The sequence below is a fragment of the Loxodonta africana genome, chromosome 3, assembly GCF_030014295.1.
Source record: "Loxodonta africana isolate mLoxAfr1 chromosome 3, mLoxAfr1.hap2, whole genome shotgun sequence".
Taxonomy (NCBI): domain Eukaryota; kingdom Metazoa; phylum Chordata; class Mammalia; order Proboscidea; family Elephantidae; genus Loxodonta; species Loxodonta africana.
Window position 1 is genome coordinate 51,716,040 of NC_087344.1, and position 21,245 is coordinate 51,737,284.

The 21,245-nt window shown below is 50.2% G+C and overlaps 1 protein-coding gene across 1 annotated transcript in view; it reads left to right on the plus strand.

Moving 5' to 3' along the window:
* The window catches only part of PADI3 (peptidyl arginine deiminase 3), a 39,601-nt gene extending 19,044 nt beyond the window's left edge, over nt 1-20,557 (plus strand). Inside the window, exons 5-16 of the mRNA XM_003413443.4 lie at nt 1,594-1,711; nt 3,017-3,142; nt 5,955-6,133; nt 6,365-6,468; nt 6,566-6,677; nt 9,404-9,511; nt 10,626-10,777; nt 13,492-13,636; nt 13,750-13,852; nt 16,009-16,088; nt 17,020-17,145; nt 19,142-20,557. Of these exons, the coding sequence (XP_003413491.1) occupies nt 1,594-1,711; nt 3,017-3,142; nt 5,955-6,133; nt 6,365-6,468; nt 6,566-6,677; nt 9,404-9,511; nt 10,626-10,777; nt 13,492-13,636; nt 13,750-13,852; nt 16,009-16,088; nt 17,020-17,145; nt 19,142-19,375 (1,587 nt within the window). The 3' untranslated portion in view covers nt 19,376-20,557. The remainder of the gene's footprint in view (nt 1-1,593; nt 1,712-3,016; nt 3,143-5,954; nt 6,134-6,364; nt 6,469-6,565; nt 6,678-9,403; nt 9,512-10,625; nt 10,778-13,491; nt 13,637-13,749; nt 13,853-16,008; nt 16,089-17,019; nt 17,146-19,141) is intronic.
* The last annotated feature ends 688 nt before the right edge of the window (nt 20,558-21,245 follow it).

The window sequence follows — 21,245 nt, forward strand, 5'->3', positions numbered from 1 at the left end:
TCAGCCCAAGTTAAGAAGAAACAAGAACATTACAAGCACCCCCTGGCTCCTACATGATGCCTACTTCAGGGGAGGCGACTGGAAACCAGACATGGTTAGGGGTCTTCTTTCACCAGGAGGAAATCCATCATCCAGAATTATCATGTGCAGATGTGCCTAGCCCTGGGCTAGGCCTTGGTTTGTGGGGGAAAGCTCTTCCAGACTCACAATCTAGGTCAGGGGTCGGCAAGGTTTTTTCTATAAAAGCCAGATAGTAATAGGGCATAGCAAGGGTAATGAGTGCCCAGGGGCAATCTCTAAGTTGTGCCCTTCCCCCTAAATTCCAAGATGAATAGACCTTGATAGCGGCAACGAAAAGGAGAAGCTGCACGCTCCCTTGGCCCGAGAGTGATTTCCTGCTGCACCAGCATTCCGGGTGGTTGGCAGGCTGACAGGCAGCTCTGGGGACACTCGGGCTACAGCTGCAGCAGAGATGCCAGAGGTACACCTCAGGTCAGGTGAATCATCCCAGCAAACACCAACAGCAGCAGAGGGCAGGGCCGAACACAGCTAAAGCAGGTGTGGGCTTTCTGGAGCAGCTCGAGTGCTGCATAGTTTGGTCTTGGATGTATCTCTGGACCATGTGGTATCACCCCCTCTGGCAGTGTCACCCGGTGCAGTCCATACCCCCTGTGCACCCTGAGTGATGCCACTGGCGTTCCCTTGGACTTGGTGCCCAGGAACAAATGCCCTCTTTTATACCCCCCTCGCTACGCCTCTGGATAGTAAACATCTTAAGTTTTGCCAGACATGATTTCTGTCACTATTACTCAATGCTGCCATTGTGGTACAGAAGCAGCCATAAAAAAACTCAAAAAAACTCAGTGCCATCGAGTCGATTCTGACTCATAGCGACCCCTAGAGTACAGAGTAGAACTGCCCCATAGAGTTTCCAAGAAGCACCTGGCGGATTTGAACTGCCTACCCTACAGACCTATAGCAGCCATAGACGATACATAAACAAATTGGTGTGCCTGTTCCAATAAAACTTTATTTATAAAAACAAGCAGTGGGCCATAGTGAGCTGACTTCCTGATCTAGGTGAAATGGGAAATCTATGGCAAGGTTTGGCTTTTGCTTTTGACAAGCATGAAACCACTAAAGAACTTCAGGCTGAATTGTGGTGTTACTTCATGCATTGGGAGCTCAGAGGAGAGAAAGGTCAAGGTGGGCTGGGTGAGTTAGGAAGAGTTCCTGGAAAGAAGTGCACACGAGCTGGGCTCTAAAGTGATGCAGGAGAGAGGGTATTCCAGGTGGAGTGAACGGCAGGAACAAAGGCAGGGAGGAAAGAATGGAGAAATAAAGTGGTTTGAGGTGTGTGATCATATAACCAAGAAGCTGTCTATTGAGAGAGAGAATGTTGTCTGGAGACACAGCTGTGTAGTTTGGACTTGATGGTGTGGGCAAAAGGGAGCCATTGCCAGTTCTTCAGCAGGAGGTGCTTCAATGAAAGGGGGTGATATGAGATTAGGAGACTGGCCAGGAGCTGCTGGGGAAGGGAAGGTACAGGTCTGGCCACAGCCCGTATCACCCACTATGCTTTTCCATCTGCAGCGAGAGTGGGTCTGGGGGCCCAGTGGGCATGGAGCTATCCTGCTGGTGAACTGTGACCGGGATGATCCCAGCTGTGGCAAGCGGGACAACAGTGACCAGCATGTGCGCTGCCTACAAGGTGAGGGGGCGGGGCAGCCCATGCCCTTGGTGTCCAAGGTCGCTGCTCAGTTACCCTGCAGGGGTCCCAACCCAGGCAGGGACTTGAAGGCAGAGCTGGGGGCCAGAGCCCCAGCCCTAGGGATACCTCAATGTCCCTCAAGTCCCATCATAGGCACTGTCCTTCTCTAGCACCCCTAGTGCCAGCAAGCACCTACATGCCCTGCGGGAGCGGAGGAACATTATTCAAGCACCTACTGTGTGCTAGGCCCTTTTCCAAAACTCTCCTTTAATCCTCAAAGACTTATGACAAAGACACACACATGAAGATGCATACTAAGATGTATGTAACACAGAAGGGTGTAATCGTTCCGGAGTCCCTGGGTGGTACAAACAGTTAACGCGCTCGGCTGCTAGGCAAAAAGTTAGAAGTGCAAGTCTCCCCAGAGGCACCTCAGAAGAAAGGCCTGGTGATTTCCTTCCAAAAAATCAGCCACCGGAAAACCCTATGGAGCACACTTTTACTCTGACACACATGGGGTCGCCATGAGTGGGAGTCCACTTGACGGCAGCTAGGTAAACTGTATCATCACCCCAATTTAGATGTGAGGATGCTGAAGCTCAGAGATCAGGAAACTTCCACAAAGTCACACAGCAAGTCTATGGCAGACCCCAGCCCTCCTCTTCTGACTTCAAATCCCACCTCCTCCCCGCCACGCCCCCCGCCCCCCCACATCTCTGGCCTCGGCTTTGGTGATGCTTCACATTCTTCCAAGTCCATCTGCACCTCGGTTAACGGCCCCCTGAGAACGATGCAACAGCGCCTGTGGTGTGTGCCAGGTGCTCCGTACCTGTGACTTTCACAGCCACGTTCAAATGTGGGCTTTACTGTCCCTCATTTCACAAGTGGAAAAGCTGAGACCTGGGGGTGGGAAACGGCTTGCTCAGTGTCACACGATGAGTGAGCGCTGTACTTAGACCGGGACCATCACTGCCTGACACCCAAGCACCTGTCACGTGCCAGGCACTGGGTTGGCCGTTCTGCTCTTCGTGTTTCTCTGGGCAGGTGAGGAAACGGAGGCCCAGAGGGATATGAAGTAGCTCAACTGGTGACAAGTTTCCATATCCCTTTGTGGCTTGCTCTTGATAACTTCCAATGTTTCCTTTGACTGGGCAGAGTTGGGGCTGGAAGACCCAGGTCTTGGGGCTCCCTATTCTGGGGAGGGAGGTGGGCAGGAGGAACAGGTGATGGTGTCAGAGGACTGGATGGACCAGCGGCCAGGACCAAGGGGCCCCTGACCTGTCACCCCTCTGTCCGTTTTCACAGACCTGGAAGACATGTCCATCATGGTCCTGCGGACCCAGGGACCTGTTGCCCTCTTTGATGACCACAGACTCGTCCTCCATACCTCCAGCTACGATGCCCAGCGGGTGCATGTTTTCCATGTCTGCGGTGAGTTCATGCTCACCCCTTTGCTGTTGGGGAGCCTCAGGTCCTCTGTATGGGGCTAGTGGGTAGGCTCTACCAGGGCTCACGGAAGATGCCTTGGTGGCCAGAGGAAGGATGATCAGATGTGGGAAGTTGGGGCTGATCAGCTGGTATCTCGGCACAGAGCCCAACCCGAGGTCTTTTTATAGGATGAATGAATTTTTAAATTTTATTTTAGGCACCTTTAGAAGTTTGTATTATGAAAAAATTCACACATGCACAAAAGTAGAGAATAGTGTGATAAACTCCCTATGCCCGTGGCCAGGTTCAGCTCTCTTTTTTTCTTTGCTGAAGTACTTTAAAGCTAATCCCAGACATGATGGATTTTGCCCCTGCAGAATTCAGCCTTCATTCCTTGAAAAAATGCTTTACATAGCCACAGTGCCATCATTACAACTAATACAAATAAGGATACAAAACACCTTTTAAAAATACAAACGTATACAAGCAATGGAAACCCTGGTGGTGCAGTGGTTAAGTGCTGTGGCTGCTAACCAAAAGGTCGGCAGTTCAAATCCACCAGGTGCTCCTTGGAAACGCTATGGGACAGTTCTAATCTGATCTGTAGGGTCGCTATGAGTCGGAATCGACTCGACGGCAATGGGTTTGGTTTGGGTTGATTATACAAGTAATAAGACACTCGTTTTTAAAAGATCAAACAGTGTAGAAGTTGTTATTATTAGTTGCCACCAAGTTGGCTCTGACTCACGTATAAGAGAACGAAACGTTGCCTAGTCCAGCGTCATCTTCGTGATTGTTGATATGTTTGAGTCCATTGTCGCAGTTATTTTGTCAGTCCTTCTCGAGGGTTTCCCTCGTCTTCGTTGCCCCTCCGCTTTATCAACCATGATGTCTTTTTCCAGAGATTGGCCTTTCTCGATAACAGAGTCAAAGTCGCACCATCCTTGCTTCCAAAGAGCATTCTGGTGGTATTTTTTCTAAGACTGATTTGTTCATTTGTTTGGTGGTCAACATTCTCCACCAATAACGCCGTTCAAACGCGTCAATTCTTCTTCTGTCTTCCTTTTTCACTACCAACTTTTGTATGCATATGAGGCGATTGAAAAGACCATGGCTTGGGTCAGGTGCACCTTAGCCATCATATTTAAAAACCAATAGTGTCTGGAGCCCTGGTGGCACAGTGGTTAAGACCTTGGCTGCTAACCAAATGGTTGGCAGTTAGAATCCACCGGCTGCTACTTGGAAGCTCTATGGGGCAGTTCTACTCTGTCCTATAGGGTTGCTAGGAGTTGGAATAAACTCGACAGCAATGAGTTTGTTTTTTTGGTTTCTAAAAGTATATAAAGTAGAAGATGAGATTTCTTTACACTTGTCCCCTAAAATTGACTCTCCAAATGTATGCACTGTTAACAGCTTGATATGTGTTCTGCACTTTTTTCTCTATGTGCACTCAAATGTGTGTGTGTGCGCAAGAGTGTGTGTAGGTATATGTGTACATATTCTACTTTCCAACCTGTTTCTTTCACACAGTAATATATCCTACGCATCACCCTGTGTATTTATATATTTTTAAAATAGTTTATTTTATTTCGTTGTTGTTGAAAATACACACAGCAGAACATACAATTCAGCCATTTCTACATGCACAATTGATTACGTTCTCCAAGTTGTATAACCATTCTCACCCTCTTTTTCCAAGTTGTTCTTCCCCCATTAACATAAATACACTGCCCCCCTAAATTTCCTACTTAATCTTTTGCATTGTGGTTGTCAGTTTGATCCCATGTAGATAGAGATAAAAGAACACAATGCTCGAGGCAGACCCTGTGTATTTATTCAGATCTGCTTCGTCCTTTGCCACAGCTCTACAGTGCTCCAAAACAGGGAACCGCTGTAATTTATCCACCCCAGGAATATACAGCTGTTTGCAGGACTTTGATTTTAATACAAGTTCCCTGAAAGCAGGGACCTTGCTCTTGATGTACCCCAAGTCCAGAGCTGTGCCTCAAGTCAGGTAGATGCATGGTAGGTTCTTGGTAAATATTTTTTAAAGGAATGAATGGCCGACCTTCACACCACCTTGTACAGATACTTTGTGAACTTGAACATGTATTCCTGTAGGAAAGATTCCTAGACGTGAAATCGCTGGGTTAGGGCTAAACATGCTACTTGGTTGTTTTTATTGGTATTGGTGGTTGCCCTTGAGTCAGTCTGGACTCACGGTGATCCCATGTGTGCTGAGTAGAACTGTTCTCTAGGATTTTCAAGGCTATGACCTTTTGGAAGCAGATTCCCAGGCCTGTCTTCTGAGGTGCCTCTGGCTGGGTTTGAACCACTAACCTTTTGACTAGTAGTTGAGCACTTAGCTGTTTGCACCACCCAGGGTTGTTGTTGTTAGGTGCTGTGGAGTTGGTTGCAACTCATAGCCACCCTATGTACAACAGAACAAAACACTGCACCATCCTCACAATCGTTATGCTCGAGCCCATTGTTGCAGCCACTGTGTCAATTCATCTCGTTGAGGCCTTCCTCTTTTTCGCTGACCCTCACCCAAGGTTAGATTCTACCAAATTGCCCTCCAAAAAAGACCTGAACAGCTGTCTCAAAAGAGAATGCCTTCTCCCCCCAGCCTTGTCTGCACTGGGTGTTTTCCATCCTTTTCACCTGTACCAGTATGAAGTGAAAGGCGAGGGTTGTCTGACCTGCATTTCTCTGGTTGGTGAAGGCGCACTTTTCTTATGTATGTTGCGGCACCCCCAGCACTCTACAGGCCCACCAGGACTCATGGCCGCCGGTCCCTTCCCCCCACCGCCAGGTCCCGAGGACTCGTGTGAGGCCTACCTGCATGTGCTGGGCCAGGACAAGGTGTCGTATGAGGTGCCCCGCTTCCATGGGGACGAGGAGCGCTTCTTCGTGGAGGGCCTCTGCTTCCCTGACGCCGGCTTCTCTGGTCTTATCTCCCTCCATGTCACTCTGCTGGATAACTCCAATGAGGTATTGGGTGGCCAGGCAGGGAGGGTCAGGAAAGGGCTCCATTCTTGGGAAGCAGGCACCACTAGCACTGAAGACCGCAGACTTCTCTACCGCCCCACTGGTTCCTTTCCAGAAACTCAGACTCAGGGAAGCAAGCCACCTGCTCAAGAACAACAGTAGTGGAGCTGGAACTCCCACCCAGGCCTCTGGACTCCAAGTCCAGTGCTCTTTCCCCTCTGGTCCCTCCTGCAGGATTTCTCAGAGACCCCGATATTCACTGACACCGTGGTATTCCGTGTGGCACCCTGGATCATGACACCCAGCACCCTGCCTCCACTGGAGGTGTACGTGTGCCGGTGAGTCTCAGGGGTGCTGGGCGTCCTCTGTTCTGGAGGCCCCTGTGGCCCCTGACCCTGCTCTGTCCTGAGCCACTCTCCCTGGGCTTGTCCGCAGCGTGAGGAACAACAAGTGTTTTGTGGACGCGGTGGCGGAGCTAGCTGAGAAGGCCGGCTGCAAGCTGACCATCTGCCTGCAGAATGAGAACCGCAACGACCGCTGGATCCAGGTAACCACAGCCACCCAGCAGGGCCTAGCCAGGACGCTGCCCTGTTAGGAAAGGCTGCCCTGCCCCAACCAGGCAGGGGTGTAGTGAGGACAACAAGTGCCCAGGTGCAATCTCTAAGTTGCACTCCCCCCACCCCCATTTCAAGATGAATAGATGTTGATAGTGGCAATGCCTTCCCCCATTTTGTCTGTCTGCCTCAGTCAGGTGCCTTTTATATTTGTGGTGCCTTGGAATGTCTTTCTGTTCTTTGTCTGGCACACATTTGGACTTGTGCCTGGAGGCAAACGTCCCTCTCTGCCACGTACCCCTTGCTACGCCTCAGTAACCAGGGGCCTCTGGGAAATATCCAGGATAGTCTGCCACTGTGATCTTCATCCCTAGCTCACTGCTAACTCTACACCCAGAGCCCCCCATCCCCAGAACTTTCTGGAGATCCAGGCACACACTGCCACTGAATTCAACACCCATTCACCCACTGGATCAGGACTAGGCATGGGGCTGGGCCTAAGGGGAAGGGCAGAGGTGCAGGCACCCACTCCCTGCGCTCAATAACCTAGACCAGTGGTTTGCAATGGAGGTGATTTTGTCCCACAGGGGACATGCAGCAATGTCTGGGGACCTTTATTGTTGTCATACTGGTGGGAGGGGTGCTACTGCCATCTAGTGAGTAGAGACCAGGGATGATGCTGAACATCCCACGCTGCACAGGAGAGCCCTGTGACAATTGTGCTGAGGCCAAGAAGCCCTGGGCTGGTGACTGTGACAAAACCCCCGTTCACGCACTCTAAGATGGAACAGGGGTGGGCAGAGCGCCAGTGGAGCTTGAAGGAGGCATCACCTCTGTCTGGAGGACTGGGGAGGCCCTCTGGAGAAGGGGGCCTCTAGCTGACCAGATTTTACGGGTACACTGATAATGATTTCTACTCTTTATCAGGGGCTTACTGAGGGCCATGTGTATGTCATTTCTCATTTCATCTTCTTAAATTACCCCTAGAGTTCCTGGGTGGTGCAAGCATTTAACATGGTTGGCTGCTAACCCAAAGGCTCGAGGTTTGAGTCCACCCAGAGGAGCTTTGGAAGCCTGGCTATCTACTTCCAAAAAAAAAAAAAAATCAGCCTTTGAAAACCCTGTGGAACACAGTTCTGCTTGGACACACATGGGGTTACCATGAGTTGAAATCAACTAGATGTCAATTGTTCTTTTTTTATAAATACATTCACCCCCATAATAAATGAGCTCTTGGGGAGTTGCAAATGCCTGGGGCCACAGAGCTGTCAGGGCAGTGCTGGGACTCAAGCTTCCCCCACCAGGCTGTACATGAAGGTGATCCCGGCAGACGGCTAGCGTGTACAAAGGCCCAGAGGTAGGAGGCACGAGACTGAACGTCACGTGTTCTGTCTGGCCAGGACAGAGGTTCTGCAAAGGGCAAGAGCTGAGGTTGGGAGACCTTGAATGCTGAGCTCAGGAACTTTCATTTTGACTGGAGGTTAGTACAGTGAGGGGGTCAGGGCAGGACTCTGGACCTAGATGGACTGGTTTAGATCCACTGACCAGCCGTGTATCTTTGGACGAGTAACTAGACCTCTCTGTTCCTCACTTTCCTCATCTGTAATGTGGGGTAGTTAGCAGTCTGCTTCCATAAAATCTTCGAAACTCTATGGGGCAGTTCTACTACGTCCTATGCAGTCATTATGAGTTGGAATCAACCTGATGGCAATGAGTTTATTTTGGAATAGTTCCTCCTGAATAGGGGGTCACGTGATTAAGGGAGTTACCATTTATAAAGAGCTTAGGGCCAGATCGCCCTGAGATCATCTTTAAACCTGAAACCAAAAATAGCCCCTAAAATCTTCTTAAAACCAAACGATAGTTTAGCTTAACTAGTAAGGAATATCTGCCTTGAGCATTGTGCTCTTTTAAGATCTGTCTATACGGGATCAAATTGACAGTAGCAACTCGAAAGATTAGATAGGAAACTTAAGGGGCAGTGAGTTTATGTTAATGGGGGAGGAACAACTCAGAAGGGGAGGGTGAGAACGGTTGCACAACTAGAAGAATATAATCAGGGTCACTGAATTGTACATGGAGAAACTGTTGAGTCGATATGTGTTCTGCTGTATATATTCTCAACAACAAAAATAATAAAAATAAACTATTCTTAAAAATAAACACACAAAAAGTGGCATTTCAGGCTGGGCCAGGCACACAGTAAGTGAGCTTCTTGTTGGATGTGTAGTTCAGCAACGCTGGGCCATCTTGGCCTCTAGAACCAAAGAGGCCGCATGGACCTGGGTGTGTCTGTGGGTCTGAGAAGGAAGCAATCTGCACCCCCTCAGGTCCCCTCAGCCCTGTCTAGCCATCAACCCATCAAGACCTTGTGTGGACTCCAGAGGTGTCAGCTGATGACCAGCTGGCCTGACTTGTCCATGTTGGGCCACTGAGCAGCTCTCTGTGTCCACCCCTCCCTGGCCCAGCACAGGATCACCCCCAAAGACACATCCATGTCCTTGTCCACTCCCTACGTCTGCTTTACTGGGTGACCCTAGGCCAGTGCACACCCTCTCTGGGCCTCTAACCACTGCTCTGCCCAGCAGGCATCGTGACCCTGGTGACCCAGGCCTGAGACAGAGAACTCATGGGAATGGTCTTCCCCAAAGTGCCAAGTGTGAGCCAGCAAGCAAAGTTGCTGACTGTTGACAGCTGACGTCTTTCTCCCCATTCGCAGGATGAGATGGAGCTGGGCTACGTTCAGGCGCCACACAAGACCTTCCCGGTGGTGTTTGACTCCCCGAGGAATGGAGAACTGCAGGACTTCCCTTACAAACGAATCCTGGTGAGTGGTCCCAGCCACTGCCCAGCCATGAGGGCTGAGAGGCCATTATCCCGAGAGGCACAACAGGGTGTGGAACACAGGGTCCAACACTGGGGATAGGGATGGGGATAGGCTTGCCAGATAAAATACAGGACATCAGATAAGCAACAAATAACTTTGTGGGGCGTATTTATACTAAAAAATATTGTTGTTTATCTGAAATTCAGAATTAACCGGTCTTCCTTATTTGTATTTGCTAAATCTGGCAGCCCTAGATAGGGGAGGTGGGACAGTGCAGTTGTTAAGAACACGGGCTTTGAGGTTGGAACAACCTGGCTCTGCTGCTTACATGCTGTGTGACCTTGCATGAGTCGCTTCCCCTCTCTGATCCTCAGTTTCCTCATTCGTGAAAGTGATATTTTAGCCCCAGCCTCATAGGATGTTGGTAAGTCTTTAATAAGATCACTGCCTGCCACAGAGGGAGCACACAACACTGTTAGCTGCTGTTATTATTGGTAATAATAACGAGAACAGTGAAGGTGATGATGCCTACCAGGATCCTTTTGAGGAAAGAGGGGAGACTCCCTTGGTGCCATAGAGGACAGAGGCCCCTTCAAATCCCTGCTGGGACCACACAGGTGTTAGGAGCTCTTAGCTGGCCCTTGACATTGGCTAAGTTCTTCTAGGAGGTAGTCCTAGGGAGTTATCCCCTCTTCTAGAGTTGGAAGACTGAGGCTCAGAGGGGCCTTACCAGAGTCTTGGCCCCAGGGACAGGCCACTCTAGAGCAAACAGATAACTGCCCTTGTGCTGGATGTGGCAGGAAGGCAGTGCAGAGGGTAAGGGCATGAGGCTGGTGAGGCCATGCCCTTGGGCTCTGAGTTTAACAGGGAGTGCAGGGCCAACCAGAGCCTTCCTGCTGTCTCCTAGTGACCTTGGAGAATAATGCTGTCCTACTAAGGCAGCAGTGTCTGAGCACTTCCCAACTTTGACCCCTGGAGCATGTATGAAATATTGACTCAGTTTCCCTATCTGAAAAATGGGTAGGCTGTCCCCTACCCTGTCTTTAAGGAGATCAGCAAGTTGGTTCATGCTCTTCCTGGTTCGAACTTCAGCCTGACTCAGCTCTCCCACCAGGGTCCAGATTTTGGCTATGTGACTCGGGAGCCACGAGACAAGTCTGTGAGTGGGCTGGACTCTTTCGGGAACCTGGAGGTCAGCCCCCCGGTGGTGGCAAACGGAAAAGAGTACCCCTTGGGGAGGATCCTCATTGGGGGCAACCTGCCTGGGTGAGAGAGGAGCAGGAGAAGCTCTCCTGGGATGGAAGCTGAGGGTGGGGGCAGCCATGGAGGCTGAGGGTGAGGGACCACTACACCCCTCCCCCTGAATGTGGGGGGAGGGGAGGAACTATTCACCAGGCACTTGTCCACACTTGCCTAAGGGAGTTCGAGAAACCCAAAGTAACAGAGACCTGAGAGACCATGCAGTTCAACTTTTCATCTTACAGTGGGCCCAGAGAGAAGGAGTGAGACGGTGAAGGTCATGCAGAGAGCAAACCTATGACTAGACTCAGGCCTCCTGGTTCTGAAAATAAATAGATGTTGCTAATAACAAAGTCTATCAATTAGCAATCATAGCTGCAAGTCTCAACAGCTCTGGGAGAAATGACATTTAAGTCAAAGCTTGTTCATACTACAATGTGAATGACTAATATCAGATTGTTTCCTGAAAGCAGAAGGAAAGTAAAAGGCGTAAAAAGTATAATAAAAGTACATAAAAAGTAACACAGAAAGAGGAATGAATTATGTGTTATTCAACATGTGACACAGGGACACTGATGGAAAAGAAAGGGAATTATATTGTTATGTTATTTGCTGTGGAATAGGCCAAGAAACAGAGCCAACCAAATTCAACCAAGCTGTTAGAACAGATTTAAGGTCAAATAATAAACAAATCAAGAGTCAAGCTTTGGAGGGGTTTAACTGACATCGAATACATGATCCCGCAGAAAGGGGAAATGTGGGCCATGCCATTAGATACTTTTCCAGAAGGTAAACGAGGAAGGGAGTTTAAATTCAGAAACATAAAATTCCGGGGCTGTGGGGCCCCTCTGGAGTGATCCTGCACACTTCTCTCCCCACTGATGTCCAAAGAGGTGAGGCTGCAGCAAGAGGAATTAAACTAAACTCGGGGAAGAACTGCCCAGCCCCAAGGGATTGTATGTGGGAGTGAAATCAGTCTCCTGGAAAAGGTGAGGACAATTCTGAGGATTCACCTGTCTGATGGGACTCAGTGGGTCATTGCCCCGGCTTGATGGACATGTCCTGTGTCTGCCTCCCTGAGAACTCACCTGCGTGTAATTATACATACATACATATATATACCAAAAAAAAAAAACCCATTGCCGTCTAGTTGATTCCAACTCATAGCGACCCTATAGGACAGAGTAGAACTGCCACATAGAGTTTCTGAGGAGCACCTAGTGGATTCAAACTGCCAACCTTTTGGTTAGCAGGCATAGCTCTTTACTATGCCACCAGGGTTTCCATATATATATATAAAACACAAAAATATACATACATATATATATTGCATGCAAAAGCTGGACAATGAATAAGGAAGACCGAAGAAGAGTTGACATCTTTGAATTGTGGTGTTGGCGAAGAATATTGAATATACCATGGACTGCCAAAAGAATGAACAAATCTGTCTTGGAAGAAGTGCGGCCAGAATGCTCCTTAGAGGCAAGGATGGCGAGACTGCGTCTTACATACTTTGGACATGTTGTCAGGAGGGATCAGTCCCTGGAGAAGGACATCATGCTTGGCAGAGTACAGGGTCAGCGGAAAAGAGGGAGACCCTCAATGAGGTGGATTGACACAGTGGCTGCAACAATGAGCTCAAGCATAACGACGATTGTAAGGATGGCGCAGGACCGGGCAGTGTTTCCTTCTGTTGTGCACTGGGTCGCTATGAGTCGGAACCGACTCATATATATACATATATATATATATAGTTAGGTGCCAGCGAGTCGATTCTGACTTGTGGCAACCTAACATGCGCAGAGTAGAACTGTGATCTGTAGGACTTTCAAGGATGTAACATATATATAATTTAATTAATTTATTTTTTAATACATGTTTTTGTATTAAACATCTTAAACTCTCTTCATTTAATTTCTGCATAGACTTTTTTTTTATTGAACTTTAGATGAAGGTTTACAGAACAAACTAGTTTCTTATCAAACAGTACACACATTGTTCTACGACGTTGGTTAACAACCCCATGACATGTCAACACTCTCCCTTCTCAACCCTGGGTTCCCTATTACTAGCTTTCCTGTTCTCTCCAACTTTTCAGTCCCCGCCCCAGGGCTGGTGTGCCCCTTTAGTCTTGTTTTGTTCCATGGGCCTGTTCAATCTTTGGCTGAAGAGTGAACCTCAGGAGTGGCCTCATTACTGAGCTGAAAGGGTGTCAGGGGCCATACTCTCAGGGTTTCTTCAGTCTCTATCAGGCCAGCAAGTGTGGTCCTTTTTGGGAGGGTTAGAATTTTGTTCTACATGTTTATCCAGCTCTGTCCAGGACCCTCTATTGTGACCCCCGTCAGAGCAGCCAGTGGTGGTAGCTGGGCACCATTTAGTTGTACTGAACTCAGTCTGGTGGAGGCTGTGGTAGTTGTGGTCCATTAGTCCTTTGGACTCATCTTTCTCTTATATCTTTAGTTTTCTTCATTCTTCCTTGCTCCCGAAGGGGTGAGACCAGTGGAGTATCCTAGATGGCCGCTCTTCAGGCTTTTAAGACCCCAGACACTACTCACCACAGTAAAACGTAGAACATTTTCTTTATAAACTCTGTTATGCCAATTGAGGTAGATGTTCCCTGAGACCATGGTCCCCACAGCCCTCAGCCAGCAATTTGGTCCCTCTGGGAGTTTGGATGTTTCTTTTGCACAGACTTTTTAGTCACCTGACTTTTTTTTTCTTTTTAACCCTGTGGACCCCAGGTCGAGAGGCCGCAGGGTCACTCAGGTGGTGCGGGACTTCCTCCACGCCCAGAGGGTACAGCCACCAGTGGAGCTCTTTGTGGACTGGTTGGCCGTGGGCCATGTGGATGAGTTTCTGAGCTTCGTCCCTGCCCCCGACGGGAAGGTAAGGAAGCCAGTGACCTGACCAGCCCAGCATCTGGGTTTGACAGAGCAGGGTTGAGCCCCAGAGGGCCATGTGAGTCAGGGGTCTCAGCCGGGTCTGTTCTCTCCACACAGGGCTTCCGGCTGCTGCTGGCCAGCCCTGGCGCCTGTTTCAAACTCTTCCAGGAAAAGCAGAAGTGGGGCCACGGCAGGGCTCTCCTGTTCCAAGGGGTTGTCGGTGGGTAACAGCCCCCACCCTTCACCACAGCTTTCTGGCCTATCCTCACCTAACTCAAGCCGTGACTTGAAAAAGTCATGGCAAATGTTAAAGCCAGGCTATCGCCCTAAATGTGGGTCGCCCTACTCCTGCCACTGCACACCCTGCCCCCTTTCCCAACTACCAAAGCCCCTGGGAGGCCTGCAAATCTGAGGCAGGAAGTACAGGGAGGGCAATGGGGGCGGGGGGGTGTGGCCAGCTCCAAGGACGCGTCACCAGTGCCACTCACCGGGGACGCTCAGAAGGGCCCTGCGTTTGGGGTTTAATGCTCCGTGAAATTCTTAATAATCTGGGATTTGTGATTTGTAAGTGAAGTCCAACAGATCAGTAGAGTGTGTATTGGGGGGCTGGAGTCAGTTCTTGAACAGTCACCCTCCTGCCCTCTCCCTGCCTCCCTGGGATGCCTGCTTCTCAGCCCCTGGAGCCTGAGGCTCCGCCCAGCAACCACAGCCGCAGGCCACCCCCAGCAGGAGCCTGGGCATGGGGAGGGCTGGAGTTAGGCGCAGGGTCCCTCAGCAGCATCTCAGGGTGGGGCGTGACAGCGATCATCCCTGCCCTGGGCTGGCAGCACCTGGATGCATTCCGTGGGCAATATGGTAGGGGTGAGCCTCTCGCCAACCCCAATCCAAGGACCTAGCACATCCGGGCATGGAGGTTGCAGTACCCTTACACAGCATCAGGGTGGTGACCATGGCCTCATGCAGCCACGGGGCCAGCGCACCTGATTAGGCCAGACCCCGTGCTTTGTGCCTCACGCACATTATCCTGTGTGATCTTCACAGAGCCTGTGAGGGGGCCATTGTATCACCCCCTTTTATTCACCCCAAGAATGCGAGGCTCAGAGAGGGGAAGTTGCTGGCCCAGAGGCTTCAGCAAGAACACCATGGAGCTAAGACTCAGTCCCAACTGTGACTTCAAGTGGGCTAGAAGGAGATGTGGAGCCCCCAGATGTGGGCATGGATTAGGGGAGCCCTCTCCTTTCTCTTGGTCTTGACTTGGGGCTCTTTGTTGAGCCTGGGGCCTTCAGTTGGAATCACAAGCCCCCAACTTCCTAACTGTATGACCTTGGGCAAGTCATTTTACCTCTCTGAGTCTCAATTTTCTCATCTGTTGTTGTGAGCTCCTGTTGAGTCAGCCCCTGACTCATGATGACCCCATGCACGAGGAACGGAACAAAACACCGCCTGGCTTGTGCCATCCCCGTGATTGGTTTCTGATGGGACTGTTGTGATCTATAGGATTTTCTTTGACTGGTTTTTGAAAGTAGATTGCCAGGTCTTTCTTCCTAGCCCATTTTAGTCTGGAAGCTCTGCTGAAGCCTGTTCAGCATCATAGCAACATGCAGACCTTCACTGACAGACAGGTGATGGCTGCACATGAGGTGCATTGACTGGGAATCAAACCCGGGTCTCCCACATAGAAGGTGAGAATTCTACCACCGAGCCACCACTGCTCCTTCCTCATCATAGAGCAGAGGTAATAACGTATACCTTGTGTGCTGACAGTGAGGGTTAAAGGAGATGCTGAATGATGAGCTCTTAGCTCAGGGCCTGCGCACAGTGAATGTTTGCAAATGGCAGCCATGAGGGTTATGAGCTGTTGGCTTTAACCTTCCCTTCCTTGTCCAGCCCCATCTCCATGGGCACCCCATCAAGAAGGCAAGGAAAGCTGGGCCTCTGGGGAGCCCCTTTGCCATGCACTCATTTACTGGATGGCAGAGACAGGGCCCGATGGTGTCCAACTCCCAGACTGGGTAGCCAGGGCTGGCACTGGTGAGCAGGCAGCAACTGACTCAGCTCCCCCATTAGCCGGAGGACCAGGAATCCCCATCACCCAATCCCCTGAGGTGCTTATAAATTTCCAGTGAACTCAAGTGAAGGTCTAAAGTTCACAGTACTGTGGCAACCTGACCCTGCCACTCCTCACATACCCAGACTTGCACAGTGGCCAAGCCAAGCTCTGTCGAGCAGTGCCCCCAACACCCAGAAAAGAAGAGCTCCTGACTCGGCCAGGCAGTTGCTGCAAAATTGGCCTTGGCCTGCCTGCGTCCCAGAGCAGGTGGCGCTCACTGTTGGCTTACTTCCTGTCCCTCCCCCATGTCTCTCTCCCGTTCACAGGCGATGGACGGGTCAAGACTGTGTCAATCAACCAGGTCCTCTCCAATGGAAAACTCATCAGCTACAATAAGTTTGTGCAGGTACAAATTCAAGTGGTTTATAGGTATCGGGTAGGTGTGGTTGGGGACACAGCTGGGGGTGGAAGTCTAAGGCTCACAGACTCATGGAAGCTCAGGCTGGTACAGGCCCAGAGAGGGGGAATCGTGTGTGTGTGAGAGGATACGCATTCCAGGCAGAGGGAACAGCATAGGTGATGGCCCTGAGGCCTGAAGTGGAACACACAGGCCTGGAGTGTTTGAGGACAAGCCAGAAGGCTGAAGTGGAGTGAGGAGAGGCCAGAACGCGTGAAGCCTTGAGGACCATTGCCAGGACTTTGGCTGTGACTCTGAGTGAGATGCTAGGCCCTTGGAGGGCTCTGAGAAGGGACCTGCTTTTACGTATGATTGAAAACTGCCCCTCTGCTTGCTGTGTTGAGAATATATCATTGGATGGGAGGAAGGGGGCGGTGGCAGTAGGTCCCAGCAGGAAACAGATGGCACCTCAAGCTGGGTAACTGGAGAAGAGTTTAATAAAGGGTTTTTCTTTGGACACATTTCGTTTGATGTGCCTATTAGACATCCAAGTAAAGATGCAGAGTCGGTGGTCATAGTTACAAGTCTGGAGCTCAAGAAGGAGGCTGGGCCAGAGAGAGAAATTTGTGAGTGGTCAGTGAATACAAGGTGTTTTAAGCCTTTCAACTGAATGAGACCCCCTAAGGGGTGAGAAATCTAGAGAAGGGGAGAGGGTCAAGGATGGAGCCCTGGACCAACCTAATTTTTAGCCAGGCTGGAGGGCTAGGACTGAGGGGATGGGACACAGACAGATTTTAATGAAAGGCACAAAGATAAGGTTTGCTTGGACAGTTAATCTATGGATGCCTGAACATTTCCTGCTTCTCAACCAGACTTGAGCCTTTGGGTCCCCACACCACACACTGGCCAGGTGTCCCCCAACTCTGCCTCTCCCTCACAGAGCTGCATCGACTGGAACCGCGAGGTGCTGAAGCGGGAGCTGGGCTTGGCTGACCGCGACATCATCGACATCCCCCAACTCTTCAAGACGGAGAAGAGAAAGGCGGTGGCCTTCTTCCCTGACTTGGTGAGGTGTGGGTGGAGGAGGTACCCAGCAGTACTCCACCATCCAGGACTTAATGTTGGGCTCCATGCCTTCACTCCTCAGAGGGGCAAGATATTTGGTCTCACGCATGTCTGAGATTGTGGCTGCAGGTGGGGTGGCGGGAGATCAGAGATCCCATTATGGTCACCGCGGAATACTCATTGGTCATGACCTCAATCAAGGGCCATCAGGGAAGGGCCCTTCTCTCCTCCCAGGGACCCACGTGATATTCGTGGAGGGAACGAATGATTGCATGAGGTTGTGTGTAAAGTGCACAGTGTGAACTGGGAGCTCCAATACCCATCCTGCTCTCTTTCTCATGAATCATGGCTGCTCATCCATTCCACACTTATTGAGGGTGCCTGTGGGGGACAGAGATGATTAAGACTTGTCGTTGTTCTCAAAGGGCTTCCAGTCTGATCTGGTAAGGGGAAACTCTCTTCACCTCAATGAAAGCCTGTCCTAATATTTTGTTTAGTATGATAAAGCAGGGACAGATTACTCAATAAGCAAGGTAAGCACGGGCTTACTTGTGCTTACTTACTAATCTGTAGTGAACAGTTTCATGTGGAGTTTCAAGTGAAACTCTTCACTACAGATTAGTAAGCACAAGTAAGCCTGTGCTTACCTTACTTACTGGATACTCTGTCCCTGTTAGGGATTGTAAATTTGAAAAGAGGTTTTGATTCTGTAGGAAGCAGCTGTGGGACTGGGAGAGAGACAGATGCCAGCCGTACCTAGAAGCTGAATCTTTGATGTGGTGAAAAAAATGTGAAATTGTTCACTATGGATTAGTAAGTAAGCACAAGTAAGCCTGTGCTTACCTGGCTTATTGGGTAATCCGGCACTGTGATAAAGTGATATGGAACTTCAGAGGCGGGACAAAGCACTTCTAGCTTAAGAGGTAGGACTGGAGACCTGAGAAGACTTCATGGAAGAAGTGTCCTTGAATTGAGTGAGCCTTGTGGGCTTTGCCTCTGGTGCTTCTAAAGCTTGAGTAGGCATCCAAATCGCCTGTATAGCTGGGGGCCCCACCCCAGGGTTCTGGGTCAGCAGGTCTGGGGTAGGGCCTGAGATGCTGCTGCCTTTCTAACAAGCATGTGGGTGGCCCCGATGCTCATCTGAGGACCACACTGAGTTGCGCTGCTCTATGTCCCACCCACATCCTCTGAAGAATGCAACTCACCCATCTTCAGAGCCTTGCAGGGAGGCTGCCCATACCTCTATTGCTTCATCCCTGGCCTTTTCCTTTCCTTTTTGGCTAACTTTTGGCCCCCCTTGATTTCCCCGATTGCATCAATGCCTCGTCACTTCTCTTTCTTCCTTCATGTTTAAGGCAGCCTTGCGGTTATGTCTGTGCCCCTAGAAGCTGTGCATTTGTCCAGGATCCTGTGCTTTCAAGGAACAGAGGACCACTCAAGTTTGCTTAGCCAGAGAGGGAGACATCAGGATATAAGGATGCTGTGAAACCCAAGGGCAGGGATGTCTGTCAGTCTCTCTCCACCTTAGCTTCCATTGCTTCTCTGTCCCTAGAGAAGAATATGAATAGGACCATCCATTATCGATACAGACATAGGCAGAGACTGACTAGACTCTCCCACAATGTCAACTACAAATACCTAGGAGAGAGAATCTGACAGGTCCAGTGTGGGTCAGATGTATATCCAGGTCCAATCAGCTATAGCCCAGGAATTTGGCTTCTGTAGCACAAACGTGAGAGCTACCACAACCCACTAACCAAGAGAGCAGTTATCAGGGAAGTTGTCATTGTGAGCTCTGTAGATGCTCCCAAAAGCATTCATAGTGGCTAAAGAGATCTTACTAGCCCAAGTTCTCTTTCCACTCCACATGAAAGGGTGAGTAGCTATTTTCAAGGCTTCGCAAAAACAGCCGTAGAGCTCTAGGTCCTGACAGGTAGAGTGGGGGTGTTGGAGATGGGAGCCTGATCATAAAGTACTGCCTCTTCTCCGGATTACAGGTGAACATGCTGGTGCTGGGCAAGTACCTGGGCATCCCCAAGCCCTTCGGGCCCATCATCAATGGTTGCTGCTGCCTGGAGGAGAGGGTGCGGTCTCTGCTGGAGCCACTGGGCCTGCACTGCACCTTCATTGACGACTTCACTCCGTACCACATGCTGCACGGGGAGGTGCACTGTGGCACCAACGTGCGCCGGCAGCCCTTCCCCTTCAAGTGGTGGAACATGGTGCCCTGAGCCCGGCCCCTCCCAGCATCCTCTCCCCCTGGCATAGGGCATTGGTCCAGGTGATGGAGACTGAGACAAGCCCCTGAACTAAAGCATCAAGAGAGCTCAAGGCTCCAGCTGGAATGCTGAGGGTGATTTGTCCCTCTCAGAAGTCTTTTCCCTAGAACTTTCCACACCTTACTTGACACCCATTTGTTTCTCAGACTTGAGTTCTCTTGACCTTCCAAGAAGAAGGGCCTCATTTCTTGTGGTTTTTTTTTTTCTCATTTGGATCAGTGTGACCCATGGGGACTCCCCTGAACTTCCCTTTTCCCCATCTTCAAATCCTCCATTTGGGGGCAAATTCACTTTGGGGTCCAGAAACATCCATGTATCTCATCTGTCATCTTGGCCCATGCGTCCTCATGGAGGAAGAACCCAGGATTCTGCTTTGGTCTGATTGCTTCCTGCTCTGCCAGGAGAGAGTCCTAAAGCTATATCATTCTACACAGGATGGGAGAGAGCCTTTCCAAAGCCTCAGCCCTGGGGAAGGAGCTGGGCCTGTTTCTGTCAAGGTGGGACCATCCTTTCAACTCCCAAGCTCCTGACCAGATACTGAGATCCATTCCCTGCCCAGCACCCAGCTTCCACATAGTAGGTGCTTCTCAGATATGTGCCAAAAGAATGATACGTGTCCCCTCATCTGACATTCAGAAATCTGACTTTGTCCAAAAACCTGAAATTTCTTGGAGATGAAAGTATATGGGGAATTCCTGGAGATTGGCTGCGAGGGTGAAGAACGTCCATCATGTACAGGGATGACCCTGTTGATCCTGCCTTCTGGAGAAAGATGCTTCACTGGCCCTGGGACCTCTATCTGGGGGAGGGGGATCTGGCTGAATTGGTCTAGACCTTCTGTTGACCTCTGGTCAATATTTCCATATCCCGTTGTGCCGCAGGAGAGGGGGTCTAGAGGGGCCACATCTACTGAGTCAGCTCACAGCTCTGGGGCCGTGAACCTCTCCAAGTGTAGCGAGGGTGGGGGTGGGGATTGGCTTGGTTTTCTTCAGAAGCCTGTCGGTGACATGTGTGTTCTGTGTGGGTCCAGCTGTGTTTCCATCACGGGCTAATAAATCAACAGAAACAAATGGTTTGGATCTAACTATGGCTTTTCTTGGGGTTTGAACAAGACAGCAAAGAGAGAGGAGCTTCCTGCAGCTGAAGCACTGGCTGACCTGCTCCCCCAGGAATTTGGGGCTGAAAGGTCAACTGCACAAGCCCCAATGTGCATAAGGCTGTGGGTTTGCCCCATCTTGGCTATGGGATGAGTTAGGGCTCCCATGGGTAGTGCACTGATCAAAGCAAGCCCTGGGTAAAATGCCAGGCTGCCAGAGCCAAGTCAGCAGGCAGGGCAGGGCCAGGGTCAGGGCTGGGGCCGGAAGGTTGCACTGCGGAGTGTGGCAATGGCAGAAGCCACAGTCTGTGGAGCATGTGGAAACCTGCTGCTGGCTCTTAGCAGCAACCTCCTTCCTGCCCACAGGGAGACCACAGGTGCCCCATAAAAGCCTAGGTGGCCCCACTGCTCAGCACCCGGAAATCAGTCCATCGGCCTGGCCTCCTCCCATCTGCTTACTCTTGTCAGAGGTGCAAACACAAACACACTCAAGTTGGTCCCCTTCCTCGCTGAGGCTTACTTGGAGTCTCTGGGATTGACTCCTAATGTTTCTAACATGCCTAGGTTTTTCTTTTTTTTTGTCAGCTGATTTTTAAATTGTGGTATATTTTTTATACATATAGGTATATTAAATAATAGTCCCTGGGCAGCACAAATTCTTTGCACTTTACTACTAATCTAAAGATTGATGATTTGAACCTACCCAGCGGTGCCATGAAAGGAATA